Source organism: Stegodyphus dumicola, chromosome 7 (genome assembly GCF_044657685.1).
Source record: "Stegodyphus dumicola isolate Sdum_Otavi_A_Nest chromosome 7, ASM4465768v1".
In the NCBI taxonomy this organism is placed as follows: domain Eukaryota; kingdom Metazoa; phylum Arthropoda; class Arachnida; order Araneae; family Eresidae; genus Stegodyphus; species Stegodyphus dumicola.
Genome location: NC_140774.1, coordinates 9706076 through 9727011, shown reverse-complemented (window position 1 = coordinate 9727011; position 20936 = coordinate 9706076). Strand labels below are relative to the sequence as shown.

The 20936-nt window shown below is 31.2% G+C and overlaps 1 protein-coding gene across 2 annotated transcripts in view; it reads right to left on the bottom strand.

The window, feature by feature from the left end:
• Positions 1 to 20936, bottom strand: part of LOC118203191 (putative rRNA-processing protein EBP2 homolog) — a 69556-nt gene that overhangs the window by 47002 nt on the left and 1618 nt on the right. For both annotated transcript variants that reach the window (XM_085819869.1, XM_085819868.1), the window contains exon 2: positions 42 to 134. In XM_085819869.1, the coding sequence (XP_085675995.1) occupies positions 42 to 134 (93 nt within the window). The remainder of the gene's footprint in view (positions 1 to 41; positions 135 to 20936) is intronic.

The window sequence follows — 20936 nt, the reverse complement described above, 5'->3', positions numbered from 1 at the left end:
ATAAAATTATTCACTAGATTTAAAAAAAGAAAGATACCAACCACATTATTAACAGGAATCAATTTTCTTTTTTGAGCATTCAAGACATCTTCGACAACTGCATCCTCAACAGAAGCATCTGATAGATCACTCATCTACAAACAAAAATGCAAAAACTTTAACATGCAAGTGAAAAAAGAATTTGTATATTAAATATTTCATATCATAATACAGCAAAAGACAAAGAACAGACCATAAATATCAAGTTTTAAATGCAATATATAAAGGCAAAAACACAAATTTTGAGAATATATTTGCTTAAATGATAAATACTTTTGAACAAACAAAAATAGCTACTAATTACAGTTTGGCCATATTTCACTTGACAGCACTAAAATAATTTTTTATACGATATACCCATTTTTTATGATCAACATAGCCTTACATCATTAAATACAAATATTCACTGCTGCTTTACGAATTTCAGATGAAATTTAAGATCAACTTTGATTATTGCTTTATGATGCTTTTCTTGTTGTTTTGTGGAAATCCAAACATAAACCAGCCACATGCCATTACACATTATTTTTATATCTTATTTTAACTTTGAAGAAATTAGACAGGTACTACTTAAGAATATATTGTAACAGTCTAATTCTTGAGGTTTCAAATTCCTACCCTTCCCTAAGAAAGAAACACAATGTAGGCTTGTAGAAGCAAATTAGGTACCAAATCAGTCAATTTAAATAAAATTGTTGTGACATCATAATATGACTTAACAGAAGGAACTGAATAGTGTAGAACAATTATCGTTAATCTTTGGATTATGGTAACTTGGCGATTTTTTGGTGAAAATTCAGCGACCAACCCTGCTACAGCAACCTGCTAGTTTTTGTTTGGACGCCATTTTGTTTTCACGAAGTAAAGGCTTTTTTTTTTTTTTTTTTTACTCAACATTTTTTTCCCAACAATCTGCTAGCCAAATTACGCTTATGCTAGAACTTTTATGGAACAAAAGTGCTTAATCATGACGAAGATTAGGTGCGACATTGGGACAAAGTGCAGAATCGCCCACTGCTTGCAGCGTTTTTAAGAATTGCACATACACTGTATCATCATCCATGTACACGTCAACCTATTTTCACTTAAAAAAAAATCTCAGAATTGCACAAAAATGGCATTGCGCATACTCTTGACTTTATCCATGTACACTGCTAAAGTCCTAGTTAGTAACCTTTATCGCCTTACCAAAATGTTGCCAAACTTCCTGTTACCATATTCCAAAGATTAGCCTCAGATTTTTACTAAGACATCAGAATAATTAAAAAGACATTCATTCTTTCACAGCACAAAGAAAACAGTAAGTTTTATTAAAGAAGCTAGATGAATTTTGCTCTGAAAAAAGGATATAATCTTTGATTACATTTAAAGTGTCTATGTGTGCAAACGTCTTTAAATGCATTTAAAATCTCTTACTATTATATTTAACATCATATTGAAATAGGTAGCTGAGAGTAGGTGACCAGCTAGACTTTTCTTGCAAAGACCACATTTTTATAAGGACACCTGTAAAATTCTGTGGACTGGATATGCAGACCTACTGTCAGATTAACAACATTTTTGGAATCATTAACATAATACTCATGCATGGCTAAGGATGAGTACTAGTGCCATTCATCAGTCATAATATTTTTTCCCTCTGCCACGTGCTTCGTAACCCATCAGCACACGCGCTGGGGTAAAATCCACCCCACATGCAGTCTTTTCTTAGAAAATAAGGGAAGGTCGTACGTGATCTTCCTAGTACTTTATGTACCTTTCAAGATCAAGGTTAGGAAGTGCTCGTCCAGAGGAATTTTTCCCTGTCCTTGGGATTTTTGTGTTTTCGGGGAAGGCATGTGCAACGGGATTGTAGCTACCCCGCGCGTGTACTAACGTTTCACTTCTAGAGAGATGTTCATTGAGATAAGTGTGTACGAGAGAGAACAGTAATGACTGCGGGTTCTTCTCACTAGTGTTGAAACTGATAGCAAAATTGAAGATTCCGATTCTGAGTGCGATAATATTTCTGAAAGTACTCACGAAACTTATTCTGACCAGTATTATGATGATTCACATGATCTTCTTTGACATCAGATGATTTTTATGTTTGAATAGATGGAACAATTTGAAGTAAAAAATTACCCTCGAAAAACGTTCGGACACAGCCGCACAATATAGTGTCAAGAAAAGCTTTAGAAATTTGAAAAATCCAACTGAGTGTTTATTGCAAATTTTTAATGAATAAATAATGGAAGATTTGGTGAAATCAACAAACATTTACATTTCATCAATAAGAAACAAATTCTCTAGACAACGTGATGCACAAGAGACAAACGTAGCTGAATTGAAAGTGTTGTTTTCCCTATTATATTACGCTGGAGTGCTGAGATTCTTAATTAGAATCTATTCTTTGATATGATTAATTGTATGACATTATATTCAGTTTTAAGGAAAAAAGCTAGTAGGAATGCAGCCTTTTCATATTCCTCTAGTACTTTATCATACCACTCTTTAAAATAAACACTTATGTTTAAAAATATGTATATATGAAAATGGATTTTTCTAATATAAAAGAATCGGCAGTTTTCAGATAACCGGCCCTTGGCGATTTCTCGACATCTCGGAAGAGTGTGTGTGCGCCAGATTATGGTAACCCGGACAAGCGTTACAAACCTACAACCCACTTAAGAATTTTCATGAAGGACGAAAAGGGATTTTTTCTGTTTACATAGATTTAGGAAATGTTATGGCAAGACAAAATAGAAGTTAGAAAATCGCAAATCATAATTAGTTCATATTTTCGCAAATCGTTATCGGGTGTTAATCATAATTAGTTCATATTTTCGCAAATCGTTATTAACACCCGATAACGCTCTATTCCCGATAATGCTAAAAATAAAGCTCTATTCTGTTTACGGAACGTTAACAGTAAGACAAAATGAAAGTTGGAAAATTGCAAATCCTAATTAGTTTATGTTTTCGCAAATCGTTATCGGGAGTTCATTTCAATTGAAAAAAATAAAGCTCTGTTCTATTTATTCTACATTTCCTAGTCTATTTATTTCTACCTTTTGTAAAATAAGGTAGTTGCATAACCCCCCCCCCCAAAAAAAAAAAATCGCAAATCATAATTAGTTCATATTTTCGTAAATCGTTATCGGGAGTTAATTGCAATTGAAAAAATAAAGCTCTATTATATTTATTTCTACCTTTTGTAAAATAAAATAGCTACCTCAGATGCTAAGTTTATATAGGGAAGAAGGACCAGAAAGGTAAAATACAACTTTTAATTTAAGCTCAATGCTCCTAAAATATATTAGAATATATACAGGTGACACTTGTATATTAAAGTGGCCACCATAACAAAATAAGCTGATTGAATTATCAATTTTGTAACGTGTAACTTTTAAATATTGCAAGGCTGTGTTTGCTTTAATAAGGCTGCTTATTTTATCTCACACATTTATACCTGTAGTTAATTTGTATTTGAAATTGTGAATAATCCATAAAATGCTGGTGAACAAAACCTGTGTCTATACATAAGAATTAGCTTTAATAAAATAAGTAGCAGCAAAGTCTAATAATTTATGCTAATTGCTCTAGAAATCCCATACTTTTCTTCAAAACAGCACTTGAGTTATTAATTGTGTTAACAATGCAGTTGTTCTACATTTTTATGCACAGTGCTGTTACTTTCATTCTTTGGTTGAAAAAAAGTGAATGGAATTATACATTCTGAAAATTAGTTCACAGCAATAATTAATCTTTTACTTGTATACAATTAAATTTTCATAATTTAAATTAAAATTAGCTTTATGCGAATGAGAAAAATTTGATAAATTCTTATGAAATGTATAATATTTTTAAACAAGTGCATTTTTAGCCACTGCTTCTTTTTAACTTAAATTCATATGCATTGTTTTGTATGCAAGATAAATAGATATTCTTCTGTTATCAGGACAAGATTCAGAATTATGTATATATGCATGTATGGATGAATGGATGGATGTGTGTGTAAGTGCATACATGCATATATATATGCATATACACATGCATACATATGTACATTTCTGAAACTGATCCCAATAACAAAACAGTAATAATTAAATAACATCCTGACTAATGGGAATCTGAGGTCAGAACTTTCATTAGTTGAACCTATCACATAACTTCAGAGATATAACTGTATTATAGTTTAATACTTAAATATTAGCTTGTTAAAGTTAAAAAGTAGCAAAGCTGAAGAATGCAAATGTGATATATTTCTTAACAATCATGTAAGGTTATGAAAATTAGTTTGTTGAATTGAGATTGGCCATATGATAAAGATTTATTTGCTTATAAATTATTTCTACATATAACTGAAATTTTATGATATGTGCTTGCTGGCTTCAGTTGTAAATACTACTGTTATTATGACAGTTTAACTCTGGATATTTGCACCATGTTACCTCAAATTGGAACTATAGGATAAAGCATAGTAAAAAAAATGTTGGGAGGTCATAAATAAAATAAACGCAGAAATTTACTCAAGCCATTATTATTGTGAATGTATAGAACAGCAGCTAGCAAATTTATTATAATTCACAATTAATGTTCAAATTGTCATTATTGAGAATAATGTTCATTTTTGTCAAAGAGAAAGTGGACAGTGTTAAGCCGAACAGTTTTTATGATAGAAATATTAACTGAAATGCAAAAGAACAACAAAATTATAAATTTAACCTCATTAATATTTTTATTCATTTCAGTTTTATCATTAAACATGTTTATTGCTTCTGTATCATGCCAAATAGACTGGCTACATGGACGTTTTCATAATTTTCTCTATGTATGATATGAATTTATCCTTTCAAAAAGCTAACCTAGTATTATCAGTCACTTCCTAATTGAAATGTTTTCAAAAACCTAACCTAGCATTATAAGTCATTTTAAAGTCCCAGTACTTGGTTAATTTAGCATTTGTAGCATCAGTGTTTTTATACTATACTACAAGTGTTATTAATATTTTAATTTAATGCTGCATTTTAATAACTTTAACATTTATTTTGTTCAATAAATAAATGAACTAAAAATATAAATTAATTTATTACAATTCTATTTTGTAATTATTATGCAAATTGTTTCATGTTTATAATTTTTAACGCTTCCAGCTGATTTATAGTGAGCAGAAACAGCAGACTAGTATATATGGAGGAGCTGTCAGCTAAGTTATGCAACAAAATTATTCATCCTGCTGTCAGCATCATTCTAGTAGTGTCATTAAGCTGTAATCACTCAAGGTCAACAACTCCAGGGCAAATGGCTGAATCAAGCAAACCAAACAACATTCTAAAAAGAAACATTAAACAAAATAAAAACTTAATACCTAAATCTTGATAAATCAGACAATTAAGCCATAAAACCTGCATACCAATTTTTCAGTTGCTAGATGGCAATACACTGACTTATAGTGTCCTTCAATGAAATCATTTTAAAGCAAGCTTATCAGATGATAAGCAAAAGTATTGCAGCATTGGATGTAACAGTATGGTAATGATTGCGTTGCTGGATAGTGCCTACAATAAGCCAACTGTAATGTCTCACAGTGCTGTTACTATTAAAATTCTAGCTTATGTGTTATTACTTCGTTTTCATATGGAAAGCCTTCATACGAAATTGATAGCATATAGTTCAATTTATATATGCTCTGTGAAAATAATTGCCATTGAATCTAGAATTAATGCATCATGATTCATGATGAAATGTGATTTGAGACAAAATTTCTTAAATTAGAAAATACCAAAACAGATAAATAGGAAATGAAAGATGAAATTTATGTATTTTATACTGAAATGAAGATCTCAGTAAAGTAGCTGTATGCAAAGTTTAATGATAGATTTTTTTTTTTGTGTTAAAATGATGTGCTGTGAAAATTTTATTTTTATTAATATTTATAATTTTTTTCCAAGGTGTCTATGTTTAAGCTATTTTAGATTTTTTTTCTCTTTTTATTATTAAAAAATGTCTTCTTTGTCATCATTACATTCAAATCCATCTCATAACCATTTTAAATGAAGGAAATTTCTTTCTTTTTAATAGTTTAAGAATATTTTCACAAAATATAATTATAGAAGAAGTGAACTGATACATTTATAATTATATGTCTATATATAAAAAAGAATTTTTGAAAAAGATCCTTTATTTAATAGTAGAGACATTTAATATGAGCTATGTAATATTAGTTGAAATATTTGTGAAAGGAATATTTAATCAAACTATATTTATTATGTTTTAATAAAAATCACTGTAATACTATTAAAAGTTGTTGAATTTAAAATGAAGGGAGGGAACTGCTGTTATTTCAAAACTCTAATAAAATAATTCTTTATTCCTGTCTGTGAGTGTATGAGAAAGAAATAATCATCTGTTTATTTTTTGAATGGTAGGAAAATTATCTGTGTATTTAATATAAAATTGTATGCATGTAAATAAATTTTTTAATTTATTTTAATTGTGTTAGCTTCAATTTTTATTCATTAAATTATATATATAGATATTTAAAATTCAGCTAAATATTATTAACAAGGACTTTAATTGTTGATAAGTATTTTATATTTCATCCTGTCAAAAAATTTAATTTCCCTTTTGTGGTAGTTTTTCATACAGCTCTCATTTCCTGTTCAATAGTAAATATTGCATACTTATAATTTTATAAAAGATGCTTCCCTGCCCTGGAAAAAAAAAAAGGGACACAGATACACTCTTAATTTAAAATTCATATATAAGAACAACATGAAAATTAAGATTAGTCAATGGAACGAAATAACACGTCTTCAATAGAGGACAACATAATTCTGTTAGCTTCATTTATCCCATTAGCTTCTTTACCCGATAATAAAATTCTAATTTTTTTTTAATGAGATAAAAGTCATAAATAAAGCTAATGGTGCCTTTTAATGTAGTATAAGTATTCTTACTCTTCAGAGATAATATATTTTTTTTAACTCTATCATTCGATTTTAAAATAAGCATAAATTTGAGTTTACTGTTGTTTTGTTTATTGATATTTATTTCAACATTCACACATCAGCAATTTCCTTCTCAATTTTTTAGAATATATTATGCATTTTTCTTTATGTACATTATTTATAACACTCCTATTGTCTTTTGTGGATTCTAAACTGACTATGAATGAGGGAAATTTCCATTATTAAATATTTCCTATTAGCTTACGTAACATATAAAAATACACATGCATAGAATGTTTGAGATAGGTTTTTATGCTTAGTAAATTGACCGTTCTAAGGATGGAAGAGCTGTACAAACATAAAATGTAATTTTCTAAAATCATTAGGTTTGTCAAAGCAAGAAATATGCCAAACATGCAAAATCCTATCTGCAGTAGCAGACCTAGTTATTGAGGCTCAGGATGGAAATCTCACTAGCCCCTCCACCCCTTATTATAATAATCACCATATAAAATGTCAACACAAATATATAAATAACATTTATTTAAATAAAATTAAATATTTGAATTGATTTGGAAAACAAAAGTCTTAAGATTAAGGAAAAAATAATTTACATTAAGCAGATAAATTTATATTAAAAAAAGTCTTATTAATCAGCCATTTTTATGATTTAAAAAATGTTAAATTTTCTGTGAATAAAAAAAAAAAAAAAAGCTATAACTGTTTTTAGTGAGTTTTGCCTTCTGAAAATTTGTTTATAGCTTCGTCAAAAATTCATTAATGTTTTTTAGCTACTGTATTTATTTTCAATGCAAAGGACTGCCAAACCATTAAATCTTAGCACATAGTTGATGGAAGATAGCTTTTAATCAACTTCAACTTCGTTAAACTTCTCTAGAAAGGAGCAACTGAAACATACACTGAAAAAAAGTCTTAAGCGGCAAATGCAAGTTAGGAACTGATTCTCGCAATACAGACAACTTTTTAGCTTCGTCCTTTTTAACATACACTTAAAAAATCAAGGTTCTTTGGAGGCAACCCCTTAATCAGTGGCCTGTATGTTCTGCCCCTCCTCTACACCTTTGCCTAGGCAGGATATGAAAAAGATGCAACACACGAGCCTAATTTCCAATTGCTAGCAGGATTTATTTCCAATTACACCACGAAGGCGCTCGGCAATAAAAGAAAAAATTCCTTACATTCTCTCCCACTTCAAGGGCGACTAGGAAGGTGGAGACACATTTTCTAAATCCTGATATTGACAAATTACAGTCTATCACATTTTAGTTCGGGAGCCCACAGGCAGGAAAAATATGTGTTGTCCTCACCGAGTTTCGAACTCCAGCCCTCTGATTGCTAGTGGGGTGTACTTCCGATTATACCACTAAGGACCACCTTAAAGAGAAAGAAATACCTTACATCTCTTCCTATTAATAATAATTAATTTTTTCTAGACTTGTTTTTCAGTAAATTAAATTAATATGGAGTCATGTTCCATAGTTTTATGATACAGTCAAGTCTTTAATCCGGACGTCCATAATCCTGAATGATCTATAATCCGGACCTCAAAGCTACAAACTTTCGGCGCATGCGTAAACGCAATTGCGCAAAGGTATTATGCGCATATACGTTTACGCATGCTCATAATACGTTTACGCATGCGCGTTTAATGTATAACGGACGGTATAAGCTAAGCTAAAATTATCTAATTATCTATTTCAGTTCATGTTGCAGATTGCGTTGTTCCTTAATCTTCTAATTGGATCCGGCTTATTATTTTTTGCAGACTGTTAAAGCAATTTTATAAAACTAAGCTTGAACTTTCGATTATGTCAAAAAGAATTTCCGATTCTGGAGCTGCCAAAGGATCTACAAAGCGAAAGCATGTTTCGATGTCCATCAAACAAAAAGTTCAATTGCTGCAAAAAATGGATAAAGGCATATTCTTTGTTTCTCTAACCATTCCGAATCTGTTTATCAATTTCACGCTGCTCTCGGGGGGGGGGGGGGACGTCACGGTGGCGCAATGAACTGGAAGTTGATCTGTCAACACTATCCTTATCTTCAAGGCTTGTAATTCCTTACTAAATGTAGTATTTCATCTCGATGTACTCCGTCTTTGATATGATTTAAATCAAATTCCTCGTCATTATAAATATCACGAATACACATCAAATAGTTTTCTGGTTGCAATTTTCTAATTTCGACTATGTGTAATGTATGCTTTAGGCATGTGCGCGTTGAAAGAAATGTTTAATAAAGTAAACAAATAAAAATTAATTTTTTTTTGTAAATTTTGATACTCTTTAGATCATAATTGCTCTTTATTTCATAAATTACGGTTTCATATTTTTAATTTTATAATTTCTGCATGCCATCTTACCAGATTTAAACTGATGATCTATAATCCAGAAAAACCGATAATCTGGAATCGCCGAAGTCCCGACGAGTCTGGATTAAAGACTTTTGACAGTATAATATTTTTTTTTTTTTTTTTAAATTTCCATTACGACATATGAAAAACTTTGCTAAGCTTCCCATCTTAAGGGGATCATCTGTCACATGCATCGACAATTGACATCAAGATGAATCGAAAATTCATCTTTCTGTTATATATACAGGCTAACTCAAAAATCTATGATTAAGCTTTAAGAAACGTCAAGAAATAAATCGTATTTATATAGGGCAACAAGGCCAAAAATGCAAAACAGATAAATCTGCATTTTGTGTCGGCGCTCCTGGTAGGTACCTGGACGGCTTTCTCATTAAAACTGCAAAATATGTTGCGCTTTACGAACTCTTAAAGAATCTCTAAGGATTAAATATTCTTTGTCAAGAGCTCTTTAGTTGCCAGAAATTGACTTCATGTTATGAATAGTTGACGGTAACGAACGAGCCACCGTAAGAATACACGGGGAAAGGTAAAAAACGAGCCACCGTAAGAATTATGTACCATTAATATTATGATACACATATATACAATCATATGTGTATCATAATATTAATGTTTTTGCATTTACAAAAGAACTTGTGTGAATGAACATGAACCTTTCAGGTTAAGAGTGTAGAATGGCAAATGGTGAAGATCAACCCTAACACTTGGCATGTAGGAGGATGGGCCGCATGTTATGGAAGTTGTATATAGCTAATGTCAAGATTAAAATGTAGTTGTGGGTCTAAAAGGAGTATCTAGAATCAGTGTATATTATGCAGCTCGCCTTTTCTTAATTTCATCTGCAATGTGTCCAGTTATTGCAATGTATGGTATTTTTTGCAGTGGCTCTTTATGAGCACCTTCATAATGGTACCCAGATATAAAGGTAAACACACCTTTATAGAGATTGATCGATGTTCGAAAAAATAAAATACAGTAGAAGTCCATTAGTCCGGCATCCAACAGTCCGGAATGCCCGATAGTCCGGCATCGCTCCGGAAAATTGTAAATATTTTGGTTTTCTCCAAAAGTGTGTCTTTAAAGCAAATAAAACCGCTCGAGAGCTATTCGGAAGTTTTCGGGGTAGTTCGAGATCATCCGGAAGCGCTCGGTATTGTTCGGAAACAATTAGCGGCCGGCTAGTCTCAGCTGTCACAACAAATTCAGGTGCAGTGCAGCTCCGTTAATCAATCACGAAGCGTCTTCGCCATTTTTTTTTTTGCATTGTTGTTTTGTGTCCTTTCACATCGCAGTAAACGTAACTTTTGAAACTGTTTATAAAAAAGTGATTTTCGTTCTAACTGTACAGTGACCACGTTTTCAAAACCTAAGCCTTTGAGTTCAAAAGGAGAGAAACGAAAACACGTAACACTGACTCTCAATCAGAAACTAGAAATCATCAAACGGCTAGAAAAAGGCAAGAATAGAAATGTTTTAATGAATGAGTTTAATATTGGCTCATTAACTATTTATGACATTAAAAAACAAAAAGATGAACTAATGAAGTTTGCTTCTCAATCGGTAACAACTGAAAAATTGGCTTCTAGACAAACATTAAAAAAACCAAAACTGGAACAGCTAGATAGTGTATTGTTCAAGGAAAAAATCAGCTGGGCAGAAGCTGCAGAATCACTAAATAAGTTTATCTCTTTTGCCAAGGCTAGTACTAGCTACAGTGCTTCAGAAATTATTGATTTCCATATCATTAGAAATAAATTTTATACTAAACGCCAAAAGTCAAGAAAACAAAAAGACATTCGTGACTTTTTTAAATCTAAGTGAAATATGTTTTACAGTACGTGTACATACATTATATGAAATGTAAAATAAACTTTGTTGTATGTATTTGCATACTGTATTTTTAGTTTAATTATTAACCTAATTGTTCTTATAATTACCGCCCAATAGACCGGAACTTTCGGTAGTCCAGCACCGAGCCGGTCCCGAACGTGCCGGATTATCGGACTTCTACTGTACTTCAAAAGGGTGCCTTGGCAAAAGACGTGTGTTCCTTACAAAAATCAGTCTCTAATTTTAAAAAAATCCAACCTGCAAAAGGATATGAACACTTACAGCAGGGGTATTTATGCAAATGAAAAACACATTCGCAAATGTCGTTATCATTTGCATTGTAGATTGACGACGCAGGGGATAAAATTAATTTTCGGCACCTTTATAAAAAATAAGATATTTCTACAAAAGCGCCCGTCACACATTTCTGCAAAGGGTATATTTATACAAATCCAGCGGAGTGAATTTGCATAACGGTATTGGAAATTTATTTCATCCCCTGCTTAATTAATTAATGAAAACAAAAACTGAACTTATATAAGGATGCACTCGAGAATTAAATACGATCTGTGTTTATGAAGGACACTTTTCTGAATTTAGAAAATAACACTCATCAGGGACGTATATCTTCAGGCAGGGGCATTCCTAACAAGGCCTTTTCAAGCAGCCGCCGATCTGCACATGGGGTGCAAGCAAGGTTCTTTAATATACTAAGGTTAGGCCAGGAACGGAAAAAGCGTGCCATTGGTTGCTGGCAGTGACGTCACCCGGGAGACAAGAAACATCGGCCGACGCGTCTGCTACATGATTTTGGTAATGGAAAAAATGTAAACTAAAGCAAAATGATCATTTTAGATGTGGTAGATACACCGGAAATACCGGATATATACTTTCCGATTAAGTATTTAGTTAAAGAAAATGTTTATTTTATGCACAGAATTCGTACGAATGCTGAAAATAATTGTAAACATTAAATTCTTTTCGTAAAGCAAAGCATTAGAAAATGAAAAACGATATTTAAGTTAATTAAGGGAAATAAATATTGTAAAACAAGGTATTTTTCAATATTTTTTCGTAGTATTGTTTGCACTAAATAAATCTTGTTGAACAGAACACATCATGGCATAACTGCTAAGACCATGGTAAAAACATAATCAAAAAGTATTATTCTATTTATTTTCATTGCTCATGCACTTTTTTTAATACAAATGAACTTTGACATTCCATGAGAAATATATGATCGTGATTTTCAGTTTAAATTACATATCTCAAGCAAAAATATATATAAAAAGATTTGACTTAACAAATTCATATTTAAATACCATAAAATTCTACAAATTTCTTAATATCCATCATTATACTTTTAAATAGTATACTTATCACATTCTTTTTAAAGTGAAAAGTCACTTCATACTGATTCACTTCAGATTTTAGCAGAAGTGCGTATATTTTCAGTATAATCTAAAAGTACTCTTATAATCCCTTACACTCCCAAGATTTCTATATAACATTTATCCTGACGTGATTATTTGCTATAGTAAATAATCTTCGATATTGGCATCCTATTCTTCCTTCCATACATTAAAAATGGAACAATTAAAATACATTTTCTTACACATATACGCACAATAATAATAATAAACTTGCCTTACATCTTAGTTTCGGCCCACCAACGGCCGAGCGGTAAAGTCGCTGAACACTGGGTAGTTCAGTTCGAATCCCGCAAATAGGCTGGCTGCATGGGTGTTTTCGTGGTTTTCCTCATGCGTAACGTGTATACGAGCCAGTTTCCCTGAGAAAGTCCTCCACGAACGCATCACACCTATTACGCAGATAGCCCTAGTGTGCTTTGCCATAATTAAATACACCACCACATCTTAATTTCAATTCAGTCTGTACACAAATTAAATATTTTTAATCACTAATGTATTTTTATTAGCTTGTTTCTTAAAATACTTTTGTTATACTCGAAATATGTGTTCAATATTGAATTATTTTTCTTTCTCTTATAATTAAAAACAAGTTATATGGAATCAAAATTAAAACATATGCAGCAGTTAAATAACACTAAACAGAATATCTTACTTTCTCTTTCGCTATTTGTATTCTAGCATTATACACAGATTTGTTTTCCTTCAGGTTCAAGCATGTGTAAGTTATATCAATTAAATTACATCACACATACCTGTATGCATCAGTTAAATAACACTGAAGGAAATATGTCACTCACTCATTCGATGTTTGCACCATAGTGTGGTCGAGAAATTGTCCTTTCCTCACAGTGAGGCATGTATCAGTTTACTTAGTTCGCAAAGCTTAACCCAGACGCTGCTTCAATACATAGAGTTACGTTTGGGATGTAAAGAAAGTAACCAAAACATGTGAATGAAGTTGGATACGCAAATTTATTAACTAATCATTTAGGTACTCAGTATTGGTAAACATGACAGTGAGTTTAAATATCTCACTACGATGTAAGTCTCATACACAAAATGAAGATTATGATAAAAAATGATTTAAAATGAGAAATTTTTCAATTTAAATGTAAAATAGCAGTAAAATGAAAAATAAATGTAAAATTACATCACAGTTATGTATGAAAACTACATAAATTCATTAAAAAAATAGTTATTTTATCTGGTTGTAAAGAGTGTTTTCCGCCAAAAAACGTATTAACGTGTATAATTCTGACACAACGCTATAGCACAATTTGCCACTTCCGCTTAGGTATAATAGCAAATTAACAACACAAATCAAATCAAACTGTTGATGCAACGAAAGTAAACAAACGCCAAGAACTAACGCTGTCACCCACATGACGTCATGCGTATGTGGCATAACTTTCTCCCTGCACTGTGCATCGCTCTTGGGCCCCCCCCTGGGGTGCAAGGACCTTTATGATGGACTAGTTATCAAACAGTCTTGATTCTTTTTCCAGAATACTTGTGATCTAGAATTTTGAAGATGTATTTATGGAGTCCTTTTCTTGTAAAGAGGTCTTCGCGATCCCAGCGCAAACTATGGGTCCAGAAGAACGCACTGCTACTCAGTCACATTACCTAACACCGCTTCACCATTTTTTTAATATGTAAGTTGATGACTGTCTAATGAGTCTATACCTACTACTACCCAAACTAGGTACTTGGAAGAAACTCTTAATGAGTCAATTCCTACTTCTATGCAAATTAGGTACTCCCAAGAATAAGATTTTTGCAGGCGAAATTTTGCATGACTTTTGAAGGATGATCCCATGACCCCACTGTTTGCGATTCCACCCCCAAGGGACTCCAGACCATTTCATCACACAGGCGAGTATTTAGTGAAACTTTTGTGAAGTGTTGGATTGGGGCATGGTGAACCGGTGTCGAAGTTCTCATAGACACTTGAGACCAATGTGTATTAAATGCCTGTTGTTTCTAATGTAGGGCTTGCTGTAAAACTTAAAAAGTTGTTACTACTGATTTACGAAATTGAAGGTGCTTTAAAATATTTGGCAATCCATGTGAAGTTGAGCACGGGGATGCATTACTGAAAATTGGCTGAAATTTTAAACATCACTTTTAAAACCTTGTAGGGATTTATATTTATTTTAACTAATAACTTAAAGTTTTGATTAAAAATTTCCTATAAGCCTTCATTCCCCTAATTGTCAGTGCCAGAATAGTTAAATGTTGTAAATGCGCGCATGAACGCATGCAAATTTTCTATGTTGAAGGAAGTAGTTAAAAGTCAAGTTTTGGTAGGATAATGTTGGAGACGGCCGCTGCAGACAAATGATTACGTAACGGCTCAGCGAAGGTCGACAGAAGGAGCGCCGCATTTCATTGGACTATTTCTTATTATTCTTATTTTTTTCTTTAACTGCGAACTAAGCGGGGAAATTCCCTTTTCACTCAGTTATATGTATGCACTAGTTAAAGTAATGTAACGTTTTCAGCTTGTGTGAGATATCCATATTAAATCTTTATATTAATAATCCCTGCTGTGATTATTTAATTTGTAACCTGCACGTTGTAGCCCTGAGAGTTGCAACAGATAAAGAGAGAGAGATGGGCTTTAGCTGCTGTCTCTGCCGTAGGTACGTTTGCTTACTGCTGGTTCAAGTGGCTTAATTGCATTGCTTTGCTGCCGCTAGCTTGGAAGGGGTTGAAGTTCGGGACCTCGCTGAGCCCTGTAGGCTAGTTTGTCACTTGTTAAACATTTCAAATTTTAATTTCAATTACCTGACTTTCAGTTACCACCCAAGTAGAGGCAAAGTTTGTTAGCGTCGAGTTGACGCTCACGCATTGTAAATTTTAAAGAGTTAATAAAGGGTTTGAACCCTTCTTCTGTACACAGAAGAAGAGTTGAAACCCTTATCAGGAAACTACAGTTTCCTGATAATATATTATCAGGAAAATTATGATTATATATGTCTATAAGTTTTCTTAATTGATTATCTTAGATTTATTTAATTGGGCCAAGACTCCATTTATACTGTGATAAATAGGAGACAGATATAATAAGTAAACCGGAGCTGGAATGGTTAAAAAAGGTATTAGCTAGAATGGCCCTTAAAAAAATTACATTTTCCTTAAAAAAGATTTTAAAGTTTCAAAATTAAAATTTTTTATTATAAAATTATAATTTGGAATTGCAAATAGTTGATTAATTACTGATCGGCGCTAAATTCTCAACTGTGAAAGGTATCTACTTAAAGTATCGTCGCGATTACTGCGCATTATGAGAAGTGCCCTGCTTTATAATATAATGTTATAGGGGCACTTCACATAAGTAGAACCGCAAATACGTTTCGGATGGCAAAGGGTTAATTAGTATAACTGTTTGGAGCGAAATAACCTGTATCATTCTGTTTGAAATACTTTTATATTTATTTTATTTTAATCAAATTAAACAGCAGTATTATTAATTATGAACTGTACAGATAAGACCTTAAATATTTGTTTCTAGAATGAGTACAAAGGTAGATTGTGAATAAACAAAAGCGTCTGAATATCAGAAAAATTATGCAAACTAAAAAATAAATGTTGCCCAAAATTATTAACTTAACGATCTGAATTCATTGTTCACTGCAACCGTAACTAGTCGTTACCCGCTTTTTGGCGCTAAATTTGCGCGAACTATGCCTCGTGGTGGAAAAAAATTGCTGCGCACCTGTGAACTAAAGTAAGTCTTAATTTTAATACATTTTATTTGTATGTATTTAAATTATATTCTAATATAAATTAATTTTAATTCCGTATATTGTTGGAGGATGATACCAGAATAAAGTAAATACTTAACATCCTTACTTAATCTTTTATTAACGATACTAAAAGAATACCAGAATAAAGTAAATACTTAACATCCTTACTTAATCTTTTATTAACGATACTAAAAGAATTTTTTTAAAAACTTTTACTGTATATTTTAAAGCTTACAGCTTTCCTAGATTTATCAAAATAGTTTCGAAATAAATTCGAAACTATTTTGATAAATCTATATAAATAATAAATTCGAATAAATTTATTATTTATATAAGGGCACAGTTCTTGATTGTTTTTATGACATATTTCTTTTAGTTTTAATGTATGAAACTGTATTTTTAATGCTGTTTTCAAATATGCAATTTGCAGAAAATTCTAATTTTTTGCACTTTTTGTATTTCGATCTTAACATTTAAACATAAGAACTATACTTAATGAAACTCAAGTCTAAAGTGATTTCAGGCTTAAAATATTTTTCTAAAGCAAATATTACATATATTATAGTCATGTAGATCAATTAAGAATTACTAAATAATGGAAAAAACAAGAATATTAAAATTTTAATGTTTAGTTTATTTTGATCATCCACATTAAATTAATCGCATTGAATGCAATTTAAGTAATTTAATTTATATCTCATAAACATGTGCTCACCAAGAAATATTATAATCGTCAGTATGTCAGCATAAATTGGGGTAAGTTAAATTTTGTCTTGTTCTTTGCATGTTGCATGTTTGGTAGTTCAGAATTGTTTTCCCTTTCCGAATTCCCTCGGACAGGGATAACAATTTTGGCCGCCATCCAAGATGGCGGCCGAAAAATCGCCAAGGGCCGGTTATCTGAAACGTGCCAAAGAATCACATATGTATTTTATATAAGTTAGAAATTTTGCATAAATTTCGATTTTTATGGCTTACTTTAGGTAACCAGGATGGAAATGTTGTATAACTTAAAGTAAGATTATCTCGAATTAAAACTGGAGACAAGGTTTAACAGAATTCACAAAGCTGGTAGGGTACGAACTGCGCCGAATTTGATCGAAAATCCCCGTCCCCCTCTTTTCTAATGCACGAACTGCGCAACGTTTCCTGTCCCCCATTTCTTTCCAGGAAGATTTAGTGCTACAAAAAGGCGTTTATCGCCATTAATGGGACATTCTGTTGAGACTGCAAGCCTTTATTTTCGTTTATCAATAATGTAAAAACCGTGCATGTAAAACAAATATTAATTTAAATTCTGACGTGTGCTAAAAAATAAATTTCTTTTACACTCATTTTATGATGCTTAAAGGAATGATGAGCCAGATCTTTTTTATTCTCTGTAAGAATTAAAAACTTCCAAGTTGTGGATTTTAGGCGCTGATATATATATATATATCTATATCAGTTTTGAATAGTAAAATTGATAGATTAATGACATACACAAAACTGATACGTAATCAACGTATCAAATATCGGATTTGTAGCTCACCTTAAATAAGTTTCTTGTCTAGATAAATATTAAAACAAATCTTCTTAGATAGCAGAATGATTTTAACTTTCAAATTTACCATTTTAGATAAACAGTTCTAATTTAATTATAAAAATTATCTTTATTAAATCTAAAAATTGGACTTCTTAAGTCATTCTAAATTCACAATAATATTATTGCAATATATTCCCGTATTAAACTTTCCATTTTTAATTATTGAAGTTATTTTAAGGTTATTTAACTTTGTTACAAATTCCATATTTTAATACTAGAAACATTTAAATATTTATTCTGTTTTCCACCTGATGTACTTTGGCATACATTTAATTTCTAATACACATTTAATTAATAAATTAATAATTATGAGTGTCAGAGCAGAATTTTCATAATTAACAAAAAAAGTTTTTTAAAAATAAACTTCCTTATATTCATATCCTGGAATTTTCAGTTCCCTTTTAATCCATTCCTTTTTCACATATTGTTGCACTGTACTCAAGTTTTCATGCATGTAGAATTTATATACTTTGTATTGTATTTATGCCAATTTATATTTAAATGATAATTTTTACAAATTGCATCACAACTCTAGTTAACAGAAGATGTTTCTAACACCTTGGCAAAGCTTAATCTTGTAGCTTTTTTTCCAACCTAGTTTCAGGCTGAATTATTTGTAAAATTAATTACTTGAAATTATTTGTTAACAAAGATGGTCGCTAAATCACGCTAATAATATTTCTAACTGTTGTAATTTATAATGCAACGAGTTCATGTGATTTATACTGTAATTCCTTTATAATTTTTTCAGCAGTATTGAAATTAATAGCAGATACTCGTAATAATATACATTTAGATTACAATGATTTAGATTGCCATTGCCATCTTCACTCATGCTTTTATGCTACATTCCTAAAATTTCATAATGGCATACAGGTAAGTTTAACTCATTCACCAAACATGTAAATCTCTTAATTCAGCCCACTTTTGTTCTTACGTGTGCTGTATCTTCTATTTTCTTTAATATATTGTTCAGCCTAATTTCAAAAGGTCTTGTGGAAAAGTCACTAAACATTGGTAGTTCGACCCAAGTTTCTAGTCCCAGTGATCCCTCAGCTCTTTCTTTTTTTTGTACTTATTTACTGTATAAAAATGTAGCGTAAAAATTTCAGTTCATGAAGTAAAAATACTTTTTTAATTTATTCTTTAAAAGTATTGCAAAAAGTTTTACCTTTACCTAAGCATATCTTTTTACAAATCCCTCTAAGAAAAAATAAGGAAAGAAATTAACTCAGTTTCGGTGATTGATACCTTGGTGCAAATTATATGTAACATTTTTCCAAAAGCATAGAGTTTATATGGATATCAATAAATTAAGGATTATTTCTCCATCTAATTTTCTTAACATGTTTATTCCAGAATTTTCTTTTCACACTGCAGCGCTTAACTTTATAAGTTTTCTATAATCATTCAATTTCTCTAGCCATGGCAACTTTGCATACCTTCTGACAAGTTGTTATATTTTTAACCACTGTATTTTAATTCCTGTTGGCTATCAGTACATTATTCACTTGTTTCACAAGTGCAACTTCTATTTTATACGCAAATCTACGTAAAATAGCATTAAAACTTCAGTTATGCGGAGCTCCTGATCGATTGCTTGTTTTAGATTGAATAAAATTAAGCTTAATGTTACTGTTAATTAGCTTGTTATTAATTTAATTGTATGTTTCTAACTAATTATATGTTCAGATATTTCCAAGTATATTACACAAACTTTTGCATCCTAATTTTTAGTTTTTGGTTAAAAAAATAAGCGGCTGATCTTTACAATATGGTAACTGGTAGTTTGGCGACATTTTGGAGGCGATAAAGGTTACTACCTGGGACTTTGGTAATAATGTGAGCAGTACTCAGTTCCAATTACGCATTATTTTGTGTGAGGGAAATGAGAGATCATGTGATATGTCATGTGATATTAATGGACGAAGTACGGTTCTTTAATCGGAAAAGGGGGGAAATCGGGAAAAAATCTGGAAATTTTGTATTTGCCTTTATTCTGTGTTGTGTGAAACAGTGTTCGTTAATTTTTGGATCCCATGGCCCTAACTAAAGTGAATTCGAAATGGGTATTTAGTGGGATTGAAAGGCGTAGTAATGAATGTTTCTTTAAGGTTGTGCGAGATAGAAGTAAAGATGTTTTATTAAGTTATTTATTTTACCTGGTACCTTGGTGTGAACTATAAGTATGATTTTAAAGATCCTGAAACAGAAATAAGAAAAGTTTATCGGACACGTAATCAAGATTCTGAAGAATAGGTAAGTTAGTATTTTTAATTATTTGAGGATATTATTTTTATGCATTGTTCTAAATGTAAGGTGGAAGTAAAGTAATTTGCGTAAACGTGCATGGAAATAATTTAAATATTTGACACTAAGTATTTGTAACCATTTGTAATTTTTATACGGGGAAATGTTCATATTTGGAAAACGTATGTACTTTTTCGCGATCAAGTAATTTCATATATGTTCTTTTTACCGGGTTTAAAGATTCAGAAAATTGTTACGCATTTTCGTGAAATTTTTCTAATTTATGAGAAAAAAGCAGTGTACATGGATATAGTGAAGAGTGTGCGCAATGCCATTTTTTTTGCAATTCTGGGATGTTTTTTAAAGTAAAAATAAGTCGACGTGTACATGGTTTAGTGATATTTTAATTAAATGATAGTTATTTTGTGAATTTTGTGTTTGTAGGAATTTGGTATACATTTAAGTTGAAGTAAACGTGCATGGAAATAATTTAAATATTTGACACTAAGTATTTGTAATGCTTGCGGTATGAATTCGTTGGTGACGTGTATAATATAATAGATGATTTAGAGGTAAAAGTTTTTGGATATTTTATTTATTTTATATGTGGAAATGTTCATATTTGGAAAGGGTATAAACTTTTTCACGATCAGGTAATTTCATATATGTTCTTTTTACCGGGTTTAAAGATTCAGAAAATTGTCATGTATTTTCGTGAAA